The sequence below is a fragment of the Muntiacus reevesi genome, chromosome 20 (genome assembly GCF_963930625.1).
Source record: "Muntiacus reevesi chromosome 20, mMunRee1.1, whole genome shotgun sequence".
Taxonomy (NCBI): domain Eukaryota; kingdom Metazoa; phylum Chordata; class Mammalia; order Artiodactyla; family Cervidae; genus Muntiacus; species Muntiacus reevesi.
The window spans coordinates 6014889-6034828 of record NC_089268.1 but is presented as its reverse complement, the minus strand read 5'-3'; the positions used below and the strand labels follow the sequence as shown (position 1 = coordinate 6034828).

General features: G+C 40.9%; 1 protein-coding gene across 15 annotated transcripts in view; it reads right to left on the bottom strand.

Moving 5' to 3' along the window:
* Positions 1–19940, bottom strand: part of DST (dystonin) — a 516002-nt gene that overhangs the window by 26419 nt on the left and 469643 nt on the right. For all 15 annotated transcript variants that reach the window (XM_065912746.1, XM_065912748.1, XM_065912745.1 and 12 more), the window contains 11 exons: positions 18557–18658; positions 15795–15968; positions 15348–15503; positions 12206–12403; positions 11746–11874; positions 8987–9157; positions 8016–8171; positions 7620–7826; positions 4604–4723; positions 3000–3169; positions 1405–1564 (listed from right to left, as the gene is read on the bottom strand). In XM_065912746.1, coding sequence (XP_065768818.1) covers positions 1405–1564; positions 3000–3169; positions 4604–4723; positions 7620–7826; positions 8016–8171; positions 8987–9157; positions 11746–11874; positions 12206–12403; positions 15348–15503; positions 15795–15968; positions 18557–18658 — 1743 coding nt within the window. The remainder of the gene's footprint in view (positions 1–1404; positions 1565–2999; positions 3170–4603; positions 4724–7619; positions 7827–8015; positions 8172–8986; positions 9158–11745; positions 11875–12205; positions 12404–15347; positions 15504–15794; positions 15969–18556; positions 18659–19940) is intronic.

The window sequence follows — 19940 nt, the reverse complement described above, 5'->3', positions numbered from 1 at the left end:
CACACACACACACACACACATCCAAGGTACAGTGTCTGGTGCTTCCATTTGTGATAGGAGCAGCAAAAGGGTTCTGAATAGACCTTCCAATGCACTCTGCATTCGTTAACTTCTTATTGAGCCTTTCAATTGCATTACTAATGCTGAATGATTAATTCATTCTTGTTGACCTTTAGTATATAAAAAACCTGGCAAGTGCCTAGGGGAGTAAATATTTAGACAGTGAGCTTATAAAAACGGCATTTATGTACAAAGTAACATTACATTATTCATTCCTCACTGAATGAGTGCCAGGGGATGGGAAAGACTGCATTAATCACCCACAAAACATTTGTCTCAGTATAGGCAAAGCAACATTAATTTAAAGCTTTTAACCTGTTTGTAGACCTGATTGATGCTCTATTCTCTTAATTCCTGTTCATCTTCAAACCTAACAAATTCCCTTCTATTAATATAATGTGATCATGGAATGAGAAAAAAGCAAATAAACATGCAAAACACCAGTTATTTTAAAACTAACAGGTAAGATCAAGATAGCATAACCAGGAAGGTGCAAAGAGAACATTTAAAATTAAATAAAGTTTCTGAAGTGCAAAATTATAGAGAACTACATATGAATGCAAGTGGAGTATCATAACTGTATATACGCCTAACAACCCTACATCAGTACCAGGCCTCATGTTGTTTTCAAGTTTCTTTAAGTTTTAACAGCATTTGATCATAATTGCAGACCTCACTACTCAGTATCACTGAGAGTCTCAAATATCACCTCTGACTTGTACAACCGTTTAACATACAGATCAGGAGATGGCAAGGAAACCAACTCCAATTTTCTTAAAGTAGTACTCAAATCCCTGACGGCACATGCAGTTGTCTCATAAACTGCTACAGGTCCAGGGGCAAGGCTAACAGGGCTTCTGAAAAGAGACGCAGATCTGTGACGCAGCTCACGTCACAAACCTAGGATTTCAGCCACGACCTAGTTCCAGGTCACCGCATGCGTGATTTTAAATTGCATCACACAATTACTTAAATGCATTAAAGAAAGATTCTTTAATCTTCAATTCTTTAATCTTTCTTAAGATTTCTTTCTTAAGAAAGACACATTCTTAAAATATGCTTTAAAGGGGCAGACAATGAAATCACTTCCCAAATTCTAGCAAGGTTTCAGATGTGGAAATGTAAAACCAAAGTATTTCACTTATACTAAAGCAATTTTCCTGCATGACTTTTAAAGCTGACTTCCTGATTCTGCTCAAAGCCATACATATTTCAATATTACAGACTATGACGCAGCATGACACATAGTCTCTAGATCTTAAAAGGCTCAATGAAGTAATTACTGTTCCCTCTATATTCAGAATAATCAGACAAGATAAAATAACACATCCCAGATAATAATACCTTGTGATTATCGATCAGATTCATCACCAGATCGATGTCTCCATGGACAGGCTGGTCCTCGGCCAGCTGGGGCTCAACCCTGTAGAGCCAGTCAATGAGGGCCTGCAGGGCGTCTGTGAACTGCCCAGAGAATAAGAGGGCTTCCTCCAATTTGTTTTGTCTGGCGGGAAAAATGGAAAAAAATCAATCTGGGCAACAAAAAAGCCACCCTCTAAGAACAGAACATCTACAATCCATCTGTGAAGGCTAGGCAGACCTCAAGAGAAAAAGGAGCATCTTTGGATTCACTGTGGTTTCTCTGCTATCCTAGAAAACAACAAAATTTCTCTCAAGTTTTCTTTTTTATCCCTTAAATACATGGAAACTATTCCAGGAAATGTCCCTCATCATCACCTCTGGAAATCATGAACCCTTTGCCTTTGTCATAAAAATATGCCTTTTCCGTGAAAAAAATCTATGTTTTCAAGAGTCATGTAGTACATTTTGACTCTGCAGGGGTACAGTTCCATGGATTTTAACACGTCTGTATTCATGTAACATCATCACAATCAGGACACAGACAGTCTATCACCCCAAAGCCCCTCAGGCTGGCTCTGCGGTCACAGTGCCCCCACCGCTAACACCTGCCACTCACGCGTCTGTTCATCGCTGGGACTTTCTGTCTCTGCAAGACTGCCTTATAAACTGTTGTGAAATCATTTAAGGGACGTTGCAAAAAGTTGTAACCTTCTGAGACTGGAGACAATTTAAAGGATTTTTTAAAAACTAACAATAAAAAGCATGATGAAGCTCCTCAGAGTGATATATATAATATGCTGTTTAATCTTGACACTGACAAAAGCAATCATACTAACTATGAACCAGAAACCTGAAAGCATTCATAAGCAACGTGAATCTGCCTGCCAGTGCAGGAGACACAAGAGGCGCAGGAGTGATCCCTGGCTCGGGAAGATCCCCGAGAGGAGGAAACGGCAGCCCACGCCAGCACTGTTGCCTGGAGAAGCCATGGACAGAGGAGCCTGCTGGGCCGCAGTCCACGGGGTCGCAGAGGGTCGGACACAACTAAGTGACTGAGCACACGCGCGTGCACAAACTCCTTTACTGCTGTTTTACTTTCTCAGGTACTTAAAAAATATTTTAAGTTTTGGGTCTTCATGGCTGAAATGTGAGGAGGCGGAGGCAGGAGACTGGGAGGGGGCGGTGGGGTCAGGCTGGGAGGACCCTGCTCAGCACAGTGAGGAGCCTGTATCCTAGTCTACACCCGAGAGCTGGTCCCTAAAGGCTATGGGCAGGGAGGCCCCAAGAGCCCACTTCTACTCTAAGGACACAGGTCTGCTGGGATGTAGGGATGGGCGTGAAGAGGACGACGGCAGACCTGGGGCCAGTCCCACCACAGGGGTGGTGGGAGGCTCAGAGGGCGATGTCGTTTTGAATGAACTGAGCACTTAGAGACAAATAATAATGAACAGCAAAGCCTCCAGGGTGAGCACAGGAGGGATGTATTCAGGGTCCCCAGCCCTCCCCGCAAGGCACTGGGACTGTGGAATCTGCCGGGGGTCCAGCACAGCGAGCGGCCGCCGTCGGGAGCGTCTCACCTCTCCACCGACTTCCCGCAGATGGTGTCCCACTTGTCCCGGAGCTCACTCAGCATGTCGTCCAGCTTCAGGTTGTCATCAGCCAGGGTGGTCTTCTCCTTCAGGGAACGCCCAGTCCTACTGGTGGTGTCGTAGACAGAATGCTTGGCTCCGAGGGATTTCTGAAACTCCTACATGTTCAACCAGAAAACAGTGTGCGTGTCTACTCAGGACCAATCCACAAATAGGCAAGAGACTGAAAACTCCCGGATAAATAAGTGGAGATATGGGCAATCACTGAGCCAGCCGGTGCGGGGTGCACACATGGGACGCAAGGATTAACTTTTTGCAGAATTCAAGTGTCTTTCAGAGCACCTACTGTTACCACAAGAACAGTTTCCAAGCAAAACCAACCCTGCATCTCATGGATCCTTATCTCAGAGAAAGGGTGACCAATGACAGGTCATACTAGGAAGAAGACAATCTAATAGGGTTCTGCACACATTTGTATTCCCAGGGCTTTCTACTTTAAATATGTAACGTGCTTTCCTCAGACTTCATAATCCCAAGTCTGTGCTTACGTTCATATCAGGTGGTCTACTTTGAGAAGGGCAGGGAGGGTACTGGTCCCTGTCTCTGAACTGCCAGTGCTGGAGGGGAAGCTCTTGGGAAGACGCAGAGGGGCCAGCCGGACAGGCCACTCGTGACCCCTCATCCAGCCAAGGAAAGGGTCCCCAGCATCCCAGCATCCCGACCCCTGCAGTCAGTAACACCCATGAATGGAGCCACCAGCCTGGAAAAACATGATGACTAGCATTTCACGATGAAGATAAAACTTACATCACAAATTTTCTTATAGCCTTTTAAAAATTATGTTCCAAGCAATGATTTACATGTAAAACCTAAAATTACAAACCCATTTGCAGGAACACACTCCTTCAACACAAATCTTCACCCTGAGGGCTGATGCTCACGTTACAAACAGAGTAATATACAGAAAGACCCAAATTCAAAAGTGCTGGGGAGAATGGGGAGGTGGTCTTTGCATGGCATGTGACTGGAATATACACGTTAGAAAATACAAAAAGCAGTGTTTCCATATCTTCTTGTCTGCACAAGGAAGTCGGTGACCATGTCTCTTTGAGGACAGGGTGAAATTTCACACACATACACAGTAATACCAATTTAGGATGAGGCAACCAATTTTCCGCGCTGCACTGTTTAGGAATCTACATGGCAAAACCTACATTCTTTTCCATACACAGTTACCTTCTGCGTGGCTATGAAAGAAATGACAAGACAGGGCAGTTGTGATAAACTGAAGTGCCAGTGTTCAACCTCTGGAAATCCTTCATGCGTTTTAGATAGGAGAAAAAGTCCACTTTTAGCTGTGTGTGTTTTCTTTTAACAGTCAATCCTGGAATCATAATGGAATGATTCTTGGAGAGTAAAGATACGACTGCCCTTCGACCAACATGAAGGGCAACTGGTTTTAAGTTTGATGTGAGTCCATGCTGGACAGCCTTTCTTCTCTTGTGACGGATAAACGCACAATCAGATAAGAATTTCAAAGTGACCTTGAGACGTACAATGACACAACGTGCTTCCTTTAGCTGCCCACCCACCTTATGCTGTGCCAGCTGCGTTTTGATTTTGTCTGGGTCGTTGGCAATTTCCAGTTCAGAATCCAAAGACTTTTCTGACTCTTCCAGCCACTCCATAAGCTTACTCCAAGCATCATGGAACTGTAAAAGAAATTCACATCTTTGTCCAGTCGGGCACACTCACTAGATTTGAAATCAAGTACATTTTTAAACAGAAACTAATAGTAACAGAAATGTAAGAAATTATTTATTCAAAGTTTTCCCTGAAGAAGGAGGAGAAAGGATATTTTCATCAGCAGATTACAAAACATCTTGTTAAGGCTTCTGTGGTCACGCCCCAGGGTCACTTTGTTACAACTCACTCAAAACAGGTCAGCTTTAACAGAAACAGAAGTGGGGCTTGGGGCAGGCAGGGAGATCAGGCAGAAGGCCCCACGCCTTCTTTTGCTCCATAACTTAACATAAGCACAGACCGGCACACTTTATGTTATCCCACAGGTCTCTCATATTGCTTTTTTTTCCATTTGGCTTTCTGAATGGTGTTCTGATTGGAATCTAAAATATGACACAAATGAACATTCTACAAAACAAAACAGATTCCCAGACACAGAACAGACTTGCGGCTCTGAAGGGGAGGGTGAGGAAGGGAAGGACTGGCAAGGCTGGGATTGGCTGATGCACACTGTTACATACGGGATGGATAAACAATAAGGTTCTGCTGTGCTGCACAGGGAACTCTGTTCAGTGTCCTGTGATGATCCACAGTGAAAAAGAATATATGTTTGTATAATTGAGTCACTCTGCCGCACAGCAGAAATTAACCACAACATCATAAATCAACCATACTTCAATAAACTAATAAAAAACAATAATAACATAGGCTTCTGCTGTTGTTTCCCGACAGATATGGGTTTATTTCTCAGGTGTTTAATTCCTATGATAAGAGAGGTACAAAAAGGATAAAGTTTGTACATTCCTTTTTAACAAAAAGAGACCATTACATTCCTATTGAAGGCAAAGACAGTTCAACGTATTTCTTGTTGCTCTCTGAACCCTCCCATCAATGCCTGAGCCTCCCATGTTGGTTTTATATATAAGAGTGCCCACCGTACCTGAGTTCTAGCAAAACAGAATTATCTCTGTCTTCAACCTTGAACTATTCTGGTGCTATATATACTGAGTTGGCCAAAAAGTTCATTCGAGCTTTTCCATACCATCTTATGGAAAAACCCAAACGAACTTTTTGGCCAATCCAATACTTGATTTCAGCTGGTACTGTTTCTGGATACCAAACTGGGAAATTGGTTACAAATTATCTCTTCTAAGGAACTCAAGGGAACAGAAACATAGCAAAAACTTGAGTAATCAAAACAGTCTGCTTTCTATCAAAGAACATAAACAGTGAAATAACAAAAAGACATCTGACAACAAGCACAGTGAAAGCAGAGAATCGCAACGCGGGGAAGGTCCACTTAGAGACGATCTCGATAGAGACCCACTCTCCCCAGACCCCTCCCCCACATGTAATCAACTTAGCAATGAGAACTGAGAGGCCAGATAGCCACATGGATTGCCCAGATCAGAGAACTGCAGCCAAGATCTGAGCCAAACCTGAGATACCAGAATAAATAAATAAACAGCTGAGGGTGGGGCCGGGCTATCTGCAGACAGCACAGCCTCTAACAGCTGAGCAGTAAGTACAAGGGCATAAATGCACAGATTCTGAGGCTGGTTCTGCTCTCAGAAGTGTTCTGAAGTCACTCAAATAGAAGAAACAACATCCCTCTGCATGGAGAACAGCATCCTTGCACGTGTAACTGAACAAATTGAGAAAATAAGATGGACTCAATAGAGAAAGGTGGAAGACAGTGGCCAATCGGCAACGGACATCCAAGAGGCTTTGGTGATCAGACGTTCCTAACTCAGAGTGCCTCCAGGACAGCCGACAGCTGCACAGGCGGGAGGAGACACGGCGGGTCTGGCCTGAGTGCTGTCCTACAAAAACATCCAGGCTGATTCCATTCCAGAGACGCACTTATAACATGGAACACACCACACTTCCCACTCAAAAAGAGACACGCGGCCTGTAATCCTATCTCAACGCAATTTGTCATTTCTCCAGCCTTTAAACATTTTATGCTGGCTGCTTGAAACACTCCAACACTGGACTCCCAGGTCTACTGCATCGCCCAACTGAACCTCGCTCCCCGAATAACCAAGCCCAACACCAATGCCAGACAAATGCAAATGAATGGGTTCCAAAGAGTCATGATAAAGATGTTATTCCAAGAAGTTCCTAGTAAAAATCAAAGCTATATGCCAAGCAAGGGGGGGAGGGGTGTGCATCTTCCTTCTTCCCTGGAATACAGAAATGTATCACTGTACTTTCCAGCTTTCAGTCTAGAATAGAATATTAATGACAGATGAAGGAAGGAAGAAAAGCTCCTGGTGAGATTCTTTACATTAAAAAACAAGCCCCCCAAGACTCAAACAGTTCATTTCAAAGTAGGATGGAGCGATGTCCAACCAGAGAAGAAAGGAAGGCTTGTCAACACGTGCATTGACGGGGAGAGGAGAAGGGGGCCCGCCAACCCAGATCCATTGTCGCCTTCAGAAAGCTGTCTGGGGGCTGCGTGGGGAGGAAGTCTGGTTGTGGAGCTACACAGACGTAGCAGTGTAACAAACTGCCTCACTCTCAGTATGCGAGTGGAGGTTGGAAGGACAAAGAAAACAAATAGAACCAACAACAAAAATATGGAGCCTCTTTTCGAGCCCTAATGATAAGGGTCCATCAGTGAAATCAAGCTAAGATCAATCCTTCCAAGGCTGATCCCCAGGGCTTGGGGTTGCTGCCAGCTCAGAAAGTGAGATCATCCTCCACTCAGGCCATGCTCCTTGTAGGAAATAAACACCTTGGCTCTGGGCCATGACCGCTACACAAGGCACAGCCTTCCATAAAAGGACTTTGGTAACATAACATATATTTAATAACCTAACTGAGTCACTGCCGAGTCAGAGGATCTTTGCAGAGGTTTACCTGCTTGGCCCTCTTCCTTGCTTCATCCAAAGATCTTCCTCTCTCCACTAAACGCTGGACCACTTTCTCCCAGCGACTCTGTACACTGATAAGCAGATTCTTAATGAGAACGACATCTTGCTTCTGGCTGAAATACTTCAGGTGGGTTCCAGTTTTGTCCAGCTCTATGATCTGCTCTCGGTGAGAATTGACTTCATTGGCAAAGACCTTTCCAAAAAAAAAAAACACATGGTAAGGAAAAATGGATCGATCTTGAAATGCTTCTGGGATGATGAGCTGGTCTCAAAGGACAAAAGACAGTACTGAGACCATCAAATGTATGTTTCTCCCATTAAAACAGCCTGATGCCTAAAAACGTTCGAGAGGTGAGTGCTGTGCGTCAGGACTGCAGCTTACCTTGTGTTCATCGATCTGAAACAAGACGGTGTCCAAGATCAGGCTGGGCCGGGAGGCCACGTTGAGGGTTTGCTCCGCCTGGGTGAGCCAGTTGATGAAGTCCTGGAGGGAGTTGTGGAACTCCACGGCCACGGTGAGAGCCTCTTCCAGTTTAACCTGCAAAGACGGACTAGTGAACATTCTGTGGGATTCAAGGCGCTTCCCCACCCAGTGTAGCCACTCTCTGACAGATCTCCTTTCCATCCACGCTATATTTCTGCATCTCTCCCAGACAGTTTTTGAATACTAGCTAACCAAGTCCCTTCAAGTAGAGTGAGAAGCATCGCACTGCAGGTAAAAAAGAATCTATATACACTAAAATTATGCCTTGGAAACAATTAGCAACAGAACATAATTACGAAACAGAATGTAGAAAAAGAAAACTTGACATGCATACAATTCATTTTGGGGGTCAAAATACTATGAAATACATATACAGTAGGCTCTGTTGGGGAAGGCACATAATCTAGTATTCCAAGAGCATCATTTTTATATGATTAAACAATAATATTTTTAATTCCCTCTCAAAGATTTATCTTTGTTGCATAAGTGCTTATTTTTATATATACAATTCATTTCATTTTCTTGGTCTCCCTCCCCCACCCCAAGCCTACATACAGCCTGCCTTTTGCTTAATACGTGTGATTAAAATTACTTAACCACCCAGAATTTAAGTGGTTCAGACTTAAACTGTATCTAGTAACGCTTGATCTATGATATACCTTTATCTGCGTCTGAATAGGTTCCTTCAACTCTGCTCTCCTATGTCAAGACAGAATACTATTTTCAGAACCCACTAATGTCTAAATGCATACAAAGAAAATTTAAACATAAGTCATTAAAAGTTCCACTGACATTGTACTGAGAGATAAGGTCAGACTCATGCAATGAAACTGAGACATTCATTCTACAGTATTCATCAAGGCACATACTTTCCTTTCATTGAGCTTTGTTTCCACCGATTCCCACTTTTCTTTCAAGTTATTTATGTCTTGGTCAATATTTGTCTCTGCTGATTTGGGGCATCTTGCAAGCATCTGTTGGCCTTTCTGCATCAGAGTCTTATATGTTTCTTCTTTAACATCAAAGGCAGCACAGATTTCCTAAACGGAGATATTCCCTCAAATTACATCACTTAGAACAAAATCTGAGTTCTTTTTCCACATTATCAATCCATCCAGCACACAAATAACCCTGACACTCGAACTCGCCGCTATATTGAAAGAACACCTAAACCTACAATCAAACGGTATCTACCAAGAAATCCTAGAAATGGTGCTATTGTTATCAATCCATCTCACATACGTCGATATTTTAAACGCTACTGCGAAAGGTTTCAGTGTACAGTGACCAATTAGCTCGGTGACCCTGGGTGAATAACGTAACCTCGGAGAGCCTCAATTTCCTCTCTGCAAAATGGGTTCTCTAAGTCTCTCCCTGGGACATAAGACAACAACTATGATTTTTTTTGTATAACATAATTCTATGCTCAGAAGACTTACAGTGGATAGAAGGAAAGACCCAGTATAGTAAGACATAAGTCAATGACTCAGACTTTGAAATCACAGAAGCCAGACTGGCGGCCCTAAGAATATTCTTCTCTCGTATAACATTTTAAGTTTTCAACTAGAATGCTGTGTATCTTCTACAGGGAATATAAAAAAAATTCCTTAAATAGATTCAAAATTGAAGATCAATGAAACTAGTTACATTCATGTAAAAAATAAGACCAGTTATATTGATTTAAGTCAAACCATAGCTCTCACTGAAAAACTATATACTATCTTACATTTTCAGTTTTATAATTTTAAAAATTGAGATACAGTCCATAAAAATAATCTTTTTAAAGTCTAGAATTTAGTGTTTTAGTATATTCATAAGGATGTGCAACAATCACTACTAATTCTAGAATTTATTGCCTCAAAACTTTGTAATTTCTTAAAACCTTATAAAGTTCCTCTCTAAACATATTTACAAAAATCCTCCTCCAAACATATTTACAGTATCACCTAATCAAAGGAAAGCTTCTAAATATAGCTAAATCTCAGGAAATAGTAATAGCACAAGTTTTCTAGTTTCCTTCCTGTATAAGAGAACCAATTCAAAAGAACATGACTAAAACAGTATTATGAAAATCAGTAACTCTTTAGAATTCCTTAAATCATGGAATTCTATAATCTAGCAAATTATATCAGCAAATTCATCTTAAACATCCTACCTAAACCAGACATGATGATATGTGATATTTTTCTAAAATAAAATATTCTAAAGATAAGTCCTTTGCTTTCCAACTTTTTCTTTACATTCTTCTAAATTAACATTTAAAAATTAGTTGTTATTAGACAATCATCTCAAGCATGTTTGCTCAAGAATTCATTAAACTTATACTTGATGGACTGTAACAGCTATGCAGGTACTTTTTGGAAAGTAAGGAGGTAACTGGAAGACAGCCAGATTTATGAAAAAGACAAGTACTCCCAAGTTACTTAGTCAATTACTTTTTCAGTGAACAAAATGAGTCCCCTGTGGCACCAAAAACCCAACATATTAAAGACAAAGCCACATACATAATAATTTTCTAAAACAAGGAAATAGACTCTGGAAAATTCTCTATTGGACTAACAGGATTCATTTTAACTGCTCGCAGCTACTGTGTAATAAAAGTTACCTCTGCTGTATTTCTTCACAACACCTACAGGATGGCACTTCCTCTCCAACTCATCAAATGCAAAATTATCCCCAATAAGTGCAGCTTTATCAGTAGGATTTTACAGTAACATGAGAATTACTAAAGAGGACAGACTTTCACATACAATGGACCATTCCTTTTACCAAACCCTTAAGTACTTCTGCTTTTATTTCTTAAGATGCTAACTGTAAGTGTTAGAATATTAAAAAAGATCTTTGATGCAAATTCATAAATATAAAAATTAGAGGGTTAGTTTTCAACACACTGCTTTCTCTTACAATTTTTAGAGTAGAATTACGATGGGAAATGAATAGGCAATGTCAATAGATCAAACATAGTCTAATCTTTCCATATTGCCATGATAGAAAGTCAGAATCTCGAGTTCCATTATTTTTCCTCCTTATCCTTAAGAGTGGACAGGGCTACAGAGTCTGAGTGGGAACACCCCGTATGCAGGAGGCACTGCTCGGGGACAGTGAAAAACAAGCGTCCTCTTGTCCTAACCTGGCGGGTGTGAGGTTGAAGGCACAGCCCCACAATGTTAAAAGGAGCAGATAAGTCACTCTGTCTTCACAGGACAAGAACACATCTTCCAGCCTTCTGTGAAACGCGGTGAGAATCTCATGCTCACAGCAATACTTCTTCAGTTCATTCTGACTCATTTTGGGATTTTTCTTTTCACTGAAGACACCACAGTTTAAAATTTACCCTATTACTATCCATAAAAGTTTATCATTTTATGGGGGAAGATTTGCTTCTAAAAAACAGGTCTTGACTTCTAAAACCTCTTTTTCATATATTGACACACTACACTTTAAAACAGAGACTGTGATTTTAAAAATTCAATCAACATTTAATCAACAGTGTGTCCACCACTTACATTTCTGCTACAAAATTGAATCACCTTTAAACCTTCACCTACGGTTTGTTTGCCACCAGGGCCTATACAAAATGGTCAACTTCTTAATCTGAGGCCAGAGCTGGAGGAAGCAGTATAGTTACCAAGTGGGCATTGAGCTGCTCCCTGGCTGTTTCTGGTAAACCTCCCAGAGGCTTGGATGCTAACAGATGCCGCTCCGTGTCGGTCAACCACTGCTGCAGATCCTCAATTTCACCGTGGAACCCTTTGGCCTGGAGTGAGAGAGAGGTGCAAGGACAGGTGCCAAATATGGTCACTTTGGAGCCAAAAACAAAGCTTAAGCAGCCTGCTAAGCCACGCCATGCATTCTGAGCAACGGCAGGGGCCTCTGGACCACCTACCCTTCTTTGTCAGGAGCTCAGACCACCAGGCTCAGAGCTACAAAGCTGCATTCTCATCAGCTCTGCTCCTTAACCCCACTTATTTTTACTCCTCTCCCCAAGGTATAAAAACTAAACAGGGGTCTGAAAACCAATCAAAGAACGCCGTGCCATCTTGATCTTGAAGATCACGGAAAGTTTCAGGGTTTATTCCTTTATTCACCTGGCGCAAGGCAGCATCCAGCTGCTGCTTCCTTTGTTCTGTTTTTTCCAAAACGTTTTGCCAGCGTTGATTCAAAACCTCCAGCTTGTTCTGAAGGCTGCTCGCTTCTTCTCCTGCACTTGATTCAATTAGATCATTTCCTGCTTTATTCACAGCTTCCACAGTGGATTGATGGGCTAACACATCATTTTGGAGCACCTGAAAATAATCCAATAACACTTACTATGTTTGCTAGTTTGTAATCAGCTATTATCGCTTCTAGCACAATTGTCTTATTTCCTGGTTAGGAAACCTTTTGAAATTAAAACATCATATACACAGAATTTTAATACTGTGAACTTTTTTAAATGGTGGACTTCTTTCCCCTTAGCTTTGCAGCTTCGATGAGTATTATCTTCAATCTACCAACATCCCCTGAAATGATTAACATTGCTAGTGCTTCCCATTAGAATAGCTTTGCAATTGATGATATTATCTAGAGATTATAGTTAAAAGACTCTAAAAATATTCATTTGATTCAAGCTCATTTTAAGTGAACTTAATTTTCATGTCTTGGGCAAACAATTTCAAACATACATTAATATATTGATATATGTTTGAATATAAAATGAATACATTCCCATGTCTTACAATTACTACTCTTAAAAAGTAAACAAATGATGATCATAGAATATTCTTTTATCATCTCAGGTTTTAACGGTGCCAGAATTAACTCTTAAGTTGACAGGAATCCCAGGAGGCTCTACTATTAATGCAAAAGAGATTTCACCAACTACTGGGGATGCATGAGCCCAGCATTCCATTTAGCTGTTCTCTTACTAGAAAATACACACATAAAATGCCTATGACAGACCCCAGTGCATAATACCTTTCTATTCTATTATCCGGTGGGAATATAAGGGCAGATTAATAACCCTTAAATGCATTAACATGGACAAGAGTGATAAGTGCAGAAAGCAACTGCAGGGGTAAAAGAATTTTAAAAGAATTCTGAAAAGAATTTTAAAGAACAAATAACAGCTCAGGAATAGTTTCCTTTCACAAAGACTGTGCTATGTTTTTGGAAACCAGAAGAAATCTTCCTCTATTGTTAGTAAGAGTCTGTGATAATCCTTCTCTACACTCAGACATGTGTCATCCTGGGTGGGACGTCCCACATGGGGAACCCCAGGCCAGGAGGATTTCAGCCAAGGGCATGAACCACCTGTGATCACTGTTCCTCTGACTCCATTCACTCAGGTTCTGGGGCATCTGGTGACGGAGGGTTTTTCAAAAGCTATCAAGTCAGCTGAGAAAGGAGTGATGTTAATAAGAAGCAGGTACGTTGACATGTTAACAGTAGGAACCACTTTCAAAAGCTAAGAGCTCAATATTTTCACAATAAAAGCAAACAATAATTATATAAGTCATTCTTATAAATGTTCAGAGTCTTGCTATATAAGCCACAGCCTAGGAACCAGAGCATAAGGCAAGACAGAGATGAGAACATTCCCTTCCTTTCTCCAAAAACTGTGCTGGCAACTCTGAATCCTTGAACTGTGACCTTTAGAAACGGAAAAGAAGGGAGAAGGAAGGACTGGGAGTCTGGGATTAGCAGATGCAAACTAGTGTATGGAGGATGGATAAACAGCAAGGTGCTACTGTATAGCACAGGGAGCTATATTCAATATTCTGTGATAAACTAATGGAAAAGATATGAAAGGAATAAATATACATATTTATAACTGAGTCACTTTGCTATACAGCAGAAATTATATACCACATTGTAAATCAATGACACATCAATAAAATTAAGAAAATTTTTAAAAATGCAAGGAGAAAACATCCTTAACTAAAGGAAACTAAGGGTTCCTAACTCATCCCTGCAAAATAACTGGACCAGGGTGCCTCATGTTCCCACCTCTACCATCTTCTACAACGTTCCTGTCATTTATGTATGTGAGTTTTACTACAATGGCTAAGTTTGTGACAATGTAAATGCTATAAACTCACACTATGAGAAGAAACATTCTGTTTACATGCAGAGTCACTCTGATTGCAAAGGTATAATATAGAGATTAAATGAGGACAAATATTGGTAATGCAAAGTTAGTTCTAACTGCTTAATCAGACATAGCTGGATGATTGTAACCATAGACAGAACGGGGTAAAGACAGAAGAAAAATTTAAACTGGGGAACAATTACTGTGGGGAAACACATGAAGGAAGAGGAATTAAGCAAGAATAATAAAAAACTGTATATCATGACCTTAAAGTGCTAGAAACCTATTATTTTAAAGTGGTGTTAATATGTAAAATAATCAAATGTTTCAATATGATAATCAAGGAAAACTTATTAAGATCAAAATAAGATACTACATAATGTGAATGTTAAAAGTTCTATGAGAGCCTGCTGAATGTCTGGATCAACTCTACAGAACATAACTTTTATTCATTAAACCTCATGACTTGACTAAGACGGACAGAATTTTCTACTAAGAATTATCAACCAGTGTCACAAAGATGATAAAAACATGACACTCTTTTGCATATATCTCAAGGTAAACATTTTCCATTTATAAGCTTTCAATCAAGCACAGGACATGTAAAAACTCTTCTCAACATAGCAAACACTTTTAAAAGGCTAACTCGGAAAGAAAAGACTGAGAGACACAAAAAGCCAGTGAAAAGTAAGAGAAAGAAACAGCAGGATAAACCCCAACATGATTAGGGAGATATGCACAGACAGAAATAGGCAACAAGCCTAACAGCAGCAATGGAGACGCGGGAAGGGAAGGGACCGGAGGGGACACAGTAGCCTGCAAGGAAACTGTGACTCGTCAGGCTGTTCTCAACCACTTGCGAAACTGTGTCATCCAAGGACAGGTATAATCAGAAATTTAAACCCTCCAGTGTTGGTCACGCAGCCCTCCTAAAGTTCAGCCAGAAATTCCCCATTCTTGCTGTTTCAGAGAATAACTACCTTGACCAATGAGAAAAACATTTTCAGTATCATCTTTTAAGAAATGTGCTTATATTGCAGATGTCAAATAGAAACTCAGGTCAAAACCATAAAATGCCTAAAAAGGAAACAGACCAGAAACATCTGGTGACCCTAGAAACGCAGAGAGAAGAAACAGACAGTGCAGTAACAGCCACTTACGTGATGCTTGGCGAGCTCAATTTCGATGGCCTTGGGGTCTGCTCCGACAGGCTTCTGCTCGCCGAGCAAGCCCTCCGTGTGCGTGAGCCAGGCCAGCAGCTCGTCCAGCGCGTGCTGGAACTGCCCCAGGGCGAGAAGGGCGCCCTCCAGCTTGTGCTGCAGACAGAGGGGCGGGAGAGGATCAGCCCACACGCCCAGCAGGACAGACGGCCCCCGCTCATCAAACACGAGTGAACAAGTGACTGCTTCATGCCGCACAGGCCTACCGGCAGAGCAATGAAGCCAATCACACACACCCTCCTATACTTTAAGTTTGAAAAAGAAGTTTTCTAATGGCCTGAGAAGCATGAAAAGTTCTAAGGAAACAAGTGAATGTAGGGGTTTTCAGAGTTTATGTACAGGAACACCGTATCCTACGTTACATGTGAGCCTGAAATCGGCACTGACCTGCCTGTTGATGATTCTCTCCTCCAGACTGTCCCATATCAGCTTCAGCTCCATCAGCGGGTCCTGGACAGAGTGCTTGTCACTGTCTTCAGTCACTTTCTTCAGCAGAAGCTCTGCCTGATGGTTCAGCCTCTCCATTTCTATCTGCTGCTGATACGCCTCTGACTTAAATTGCTGTTTTTTAAAAAAGAGACATATGAGGAAAATTCGTCACACATCACTAACTTTAAACAAAAACTCTATGGGTTAGATCTTTATTCTAATTCATACTTCATACTGGGATGGGCTGAAGAGGAATAAAAATCTAATACAGGGTTTACTGATTCAAAAAAAGGCATAGATAAACGGAAATTTTCTCACACCTGAAACTAATACAACATTGTAAATCAACTGTATTCCAATATAAAGTAAAAATTAACTTAAAAAAAACCTTTTTTTATTATTCAACATTTTCTGATGGAACGATGTTTTTATAGTTTTGCTATTTCACTTCTGTCTCCACAATAAAGAGCGAACAAATTTCAACAATGAACTTCTTCCAGTGTCTGATTATACATATTTAATAAATGTTTTGAGGCTATAGGAAAGAATAAAACAAAATATATATTGACATATATGAGATCCAGGAAAAAAATCTCTAACAAACTTCATTTTCTGCTCAAAGTATACACATGTCTTGCATTCACTGAACAGTGTATGTTTTCTGTAGCTATGCTCTTTTGTTTTGTTTTGTTTCTTTTTCTTTTTGGCCGTGCTACGTAGCTTGTGGGATCTTAAGTTTCCCGACCAGGGATCAACCCCAGGCCCTGGCCGAGCGAGTGCTGAGTCCTAAGCACTGGACTGCCAGGGAATTCCCTGCCATGCTGCATTTATTAGTATTTATTTATCCTATGGCTCAACCAGTGCGGACTCAGAATAACATTCCTCTCTCTTGGTGCTTAATGACATGTATGTAATCATCCTAGCTTTGCCAACTAATACAAGCTAGGCAGGGGTTACTTGTAATAGGAAACCATCCTTTCATAAAGTATTGATTTTAATCTCTAATAGTAAATAATTAAATAGTAAATGATTAATGAGCTAAGCAGTCGCTTCATTTTTTTCAAGCAAATTAAAATAATAATTAAAAGCAAAAGAATAGTGAACATTTGCTAAACTCAAGGTGTTCTCAATAAACTTATAAAGAAAATCACTTTATCCTCAACTAAGCTGTGGACACAGAAGTGAGAGCAGTTAGATAACACCATTTGGCTGGTAAGTGGATTAAAGGGGATGCAATTTCAGATACCTGATTTCAAGGCAACCACCCCGCCTAGTCTGCTATATGCAAACCACTGAGATACATGTAAAATGCACAAACCCTCCACATCTGTAATTGTATATAAACGATATCATCTGTTTACTATAGGAGCAGACAGAGTGGGAAAAAAAAATCACAATCTAATAATGATGGCAAGAGTAAAATTCTCAAACAGTTTTTTTTTTTTTTCTACCCAAAATATTCTGTATCACACTCAGAGAGGAAAATGCTACACTTCTAAAGCCAGATAGTAACTTTATGCAAAAATGTAGTAGCATTGTTGGAAAGGGGTACAGATGCCTCTGTAGAGGGAGACCTAAACCTCAGGAGGAAATGCTGCCCCCACTTTGAAAAAGGAGCATCAGCAGAGGAATTCGGAGGAAACGGTCACAGCCATTTTCACAGCTGGAGAGCAAGAGCCACAAGGGAAAAATTACAGAGGAAAGCAGGTGGGAAACAACAAACATCTACAGAACAAACATGTGGGGAAAGAGTGTGATCCCACCCACCCACCGGATCGTCCTTCAGCCTATCAGACTAACTGAATTACTCTGAACAAGGAAGAAAGCAGAAGTGTTGCTGTGTGTGTGCGCACGCGCACGCACGCACGCTCACTCAGTTGTGTCAGACTCTTTGTGATCCCACAGACTGTAGCCCGCCCGCCAGGCCCTGTCCATGGAATTCTCCAGGCAAGAATATTGGTGTTGGTTGCCATTTCCTTCTCCAGGGATCGAACCTGTGTCTCCTGCACTCAGGCGAACTCTGTACCCACTGAGCCATCGGGAAAGCCTGTGTATGTATCAGTGACAACAGCATGCTACAGAAAATTCAGCTCTAAAATCTTTACAGCATAGTGTGTGTGAAATGTTAGCTGCTCCGTCGTGTGGGACTCTTTCAGACCCCACGGACTGTAGTCTGCCGGGCTCTTCTGTCCATGGGAATTTCCAGGCAAGAATACTGGAGTGGGTAGCCATTCCCTTCTCCAGTGGATCGTCCTGACCCAGGGATCAAACCCAGGTCTCCAGCATTGCAGGCGGATTCTTCATAGTCTCAGCCACCAGGGAAGCCCAACAGTGTATACATAGGTAATATGTAAAACATACACACACACACATGCATACCTCATCCTACTCTCAACATGAGGACATCTGTAAGGCTATAAATCAAAGGTAAGACTGCTTGCCACTCGGTACATAACATTTTAGTTTGCTTATCTGCATTTTCCAATTTTTCTATACTAAACCGGTATTGATTTGGTAAGAAATACTACTAGTATTTCGTATCCTTTATTGAGTGAGCACTTATATGCACCTTATTATGTGCAGGCACTATGTTAAACCAGTTACATAATCAAAATGAAGCACTTCAATTATGTAACATAGAATAATCTGCACAAAGCATCCCATGAATCAAGAAGTTAAGAACGCAACATGCCTGGTGGTTTCTCAGCCCTTACCCATACCTTTAGCTCCTCAATCTGCTGCTTGACAGTTTCAAGATCTGTTCCAATTGGAGACATGGAAGCCAATTTGCCACCTGCAATATCTACCCAGTCAAACAATGCCTGAAAAACACACAAGGTCACATTATTATAACAGTATATATTTGCAACTACTATAACCACCTCAAGTGTGAGAGAAAAGTATAATCATAAATCTATAAAGATATTGAGCAAGGAGTCTATTTTATAAAAAAAAAAGTAAGTGTCAATATACTGGAACAGTCATTCCAGATATGAAATAGATGAAATCTCCAATTTTATATTCCAATTTGAAGAAGGAATTCTATCTTGAATAGAATCTTAGAATATTCATAACTTTCAAGAAAAGTCTATTTGAAAAAAAGTTTTATAAACTTATCACATAGAATAAAATTCTCTGTCTTCTTTTATGTCTGCCTAAAAGGCAGACTGCATAAATATAGTGAAAGAAAAAGACTCAAACCCATCTGTTGATTCAAATAACCAAGAAGTTGACTGCTAGGCACTTCAAACAATTTGTCTCAAGTAAACTCTTATGTATTATTTAGATTAGCATTAAAATCCTACACATATAATTATTAAGACCAGTATTCTTAACTGCAAAAAAACTGCAAACTCTCCTATTTCTCTTATTCTTTTTATCCAATATAAACATTCTAAAAAGGCTCTACTTACTTTTTTTTTAGGTACTGAATACACAAAATTATTTTGCCACTTAATGAAGTTGCCAGACCATACAATCAGGAGGAAAAAAGTGGAATAAGCCCTGAGAACTTAAGCAACAACCTTGGAAACAAAATGTGTTTTCCTTGACAATCAAGCCTTGAAACCTCTGGAGTGAGTGTCTTCAGCTTTGGACACTGAGCCACAACTCAGTCCATCACTGCCCTTCATCCCCGAGGTGATGCTACTGACCTAGGACCAACGGCACCTCTGAAGGGCCTTGCTTTTCTAGCAGTAGTGATGAGAGGAAGCCTCAGTGTCCAGCTGAGACCTGACCCCCCGGGGCTACTGATGGCAGCACCATCTCCAGCCCAGAGAGAGGACACAGTCCCAGGGACCCGCCGAACAAATGTGAGAATCACCCACTGCCCTCGCAGACAGAGCTGGAGCCTGACAGGTTACTGGCTGCTGACATCCAACCAGTAAATGATCACACTGGTTTAAAAAGAAGAAAAAAGCAGGAGAATTATAATAAGGTGTCACTTGTAGTGAATTTTTTTTATATATTTACAAGGTTCAAAACACTTCTCAGCTGGCATAAAGCCGGGCTTGTGATATTTATTTTTACAAATTTAGAAATGAAGTGGCCTGGTCAAAGGGAAAAGATGTCCTCATCTGAGCTTTACAAATAATATTCTCTTGG